The sequence below is a fragment of the Opisthorchis viverrini genome (genome assembly GCF_000715545.1).
Source record: "Opisthorchis viverrini unplaced genomic scaffold opera_v5_491, whole genome shotgun sequence".
Taxonomy (NCBI): domain Eukaryota; kingdom Metazoa; phylum Platyhelminthes; class Trematoda; order Opisthorchiida; family Opisthorchiidae; genus Opisthorchis; species Opisthorchis viverrini.
The window spans coordinates 230,021-231,080 of NW_008752151.1; the positions used below are offsets into that span (position 1 = coordinate 230,021).

The 1,060-nt window shown below is 43.2% G+C and overlaps 1 protein-coding gene across 1 annotated transcript in view; it reads right to left on the minus strand.

Moving 5' to 3' along the window:
- Positions 1-255: 255 nt before the first annotated feature.
- Positions 256-1,060, minus strand: part of T265_15420 (hypothetical protein) — a gene marked incomplete at both ends in the record, with an annotated part of 6,035 nt that continues 5,230 nt past the window's right edge. The window contains one exon of the mRNA XM_009178028.1: positions 256-406. Coding sequence (XP_009176292.1) covers positions 256-406 — 151 coding nt within the window. The remainder of the gene's footprint in view (positions 407-1,060) is intronic.

The window sequence follows — 1,060 nt, forward strand, 5'->3', positions numbered from 1 at the left end:
CAAAAAACATCAAGTCCGGCGCTGAGTTCACTCTCTCCACAGGCATCATGCTGGCAATGATGTTGGAACACACAANCGGTTAGCTCGCAGATAGTGCATGTTCAACGATTGCTGTTGCTGGCTTTCAAACGAATTCGCCATTACTGCTATCATAGTGATGGTTTTGGCGAGTGGTAAAGGTGGACTATGTATCGGGCGGTGATGTTCGTTGTACCGCAGGTGCAGGTACAAAAGAAAACGCAATAGCAAATTACTGGCTTTACTACGTAGATGTTTTGTTGTATCATCATCATCATCATCATCATCATCATCATCACCATCATCATCATCATCGTCATCATCATCCAAATCATCATCATCGTCATCATCATCATCATCATCAAAGACATGGATATCAGTGTTGGCGCTGATGCCTCACTGGAACACCAGCGTGGACTCTGACCATGCACTTTTGATGAAGACGGGTGAGGGAGCATTACGAAGCATCTCCGGAACGGTAGACAAGAAAATATTCACATCAGTTGTCCTGAGAATGTGTAAACATTGGATTCACTGAATGTACCAGAATTTACAAGAAGTTACCAGCCAGCTAGAAATTACAGGTGATTCACTGATATCGTAAGCCCCTGAATCTTGTGGTCGTATTAAAAACTATTGGTTTTATTGTAACCTCACTGTTTCTTCGAGCAGAAGGGACAAAACCTGGTAAATCGCGACAGGGTCCGTACAGTCTCTTGTCGGATGGTAACTACCCTCAAAGCCGGGACTGTATAGCGGACGAAACGATAGGTTTTCCAACGGTTCACCAAGGTTTATACATTGTGAAATGTAACGGATGTGACAAGGAAGAAAATAACGGAAAAACTGAGGTGACTTTCTACTCACGGTCTCGTTGGATTGAGACAAACCAGGGATTTGTTTACTATCCTTTTATCCATTACTAATCACACTGCTCCATACTTTACGTTTTACGGAACACTTCTCGGAATTCCCAAGACGTTCTCTGATGGGCAAGAAATTTCTTGAACTTCATGGGAACAGTATCTAGAGGAAATCGCGC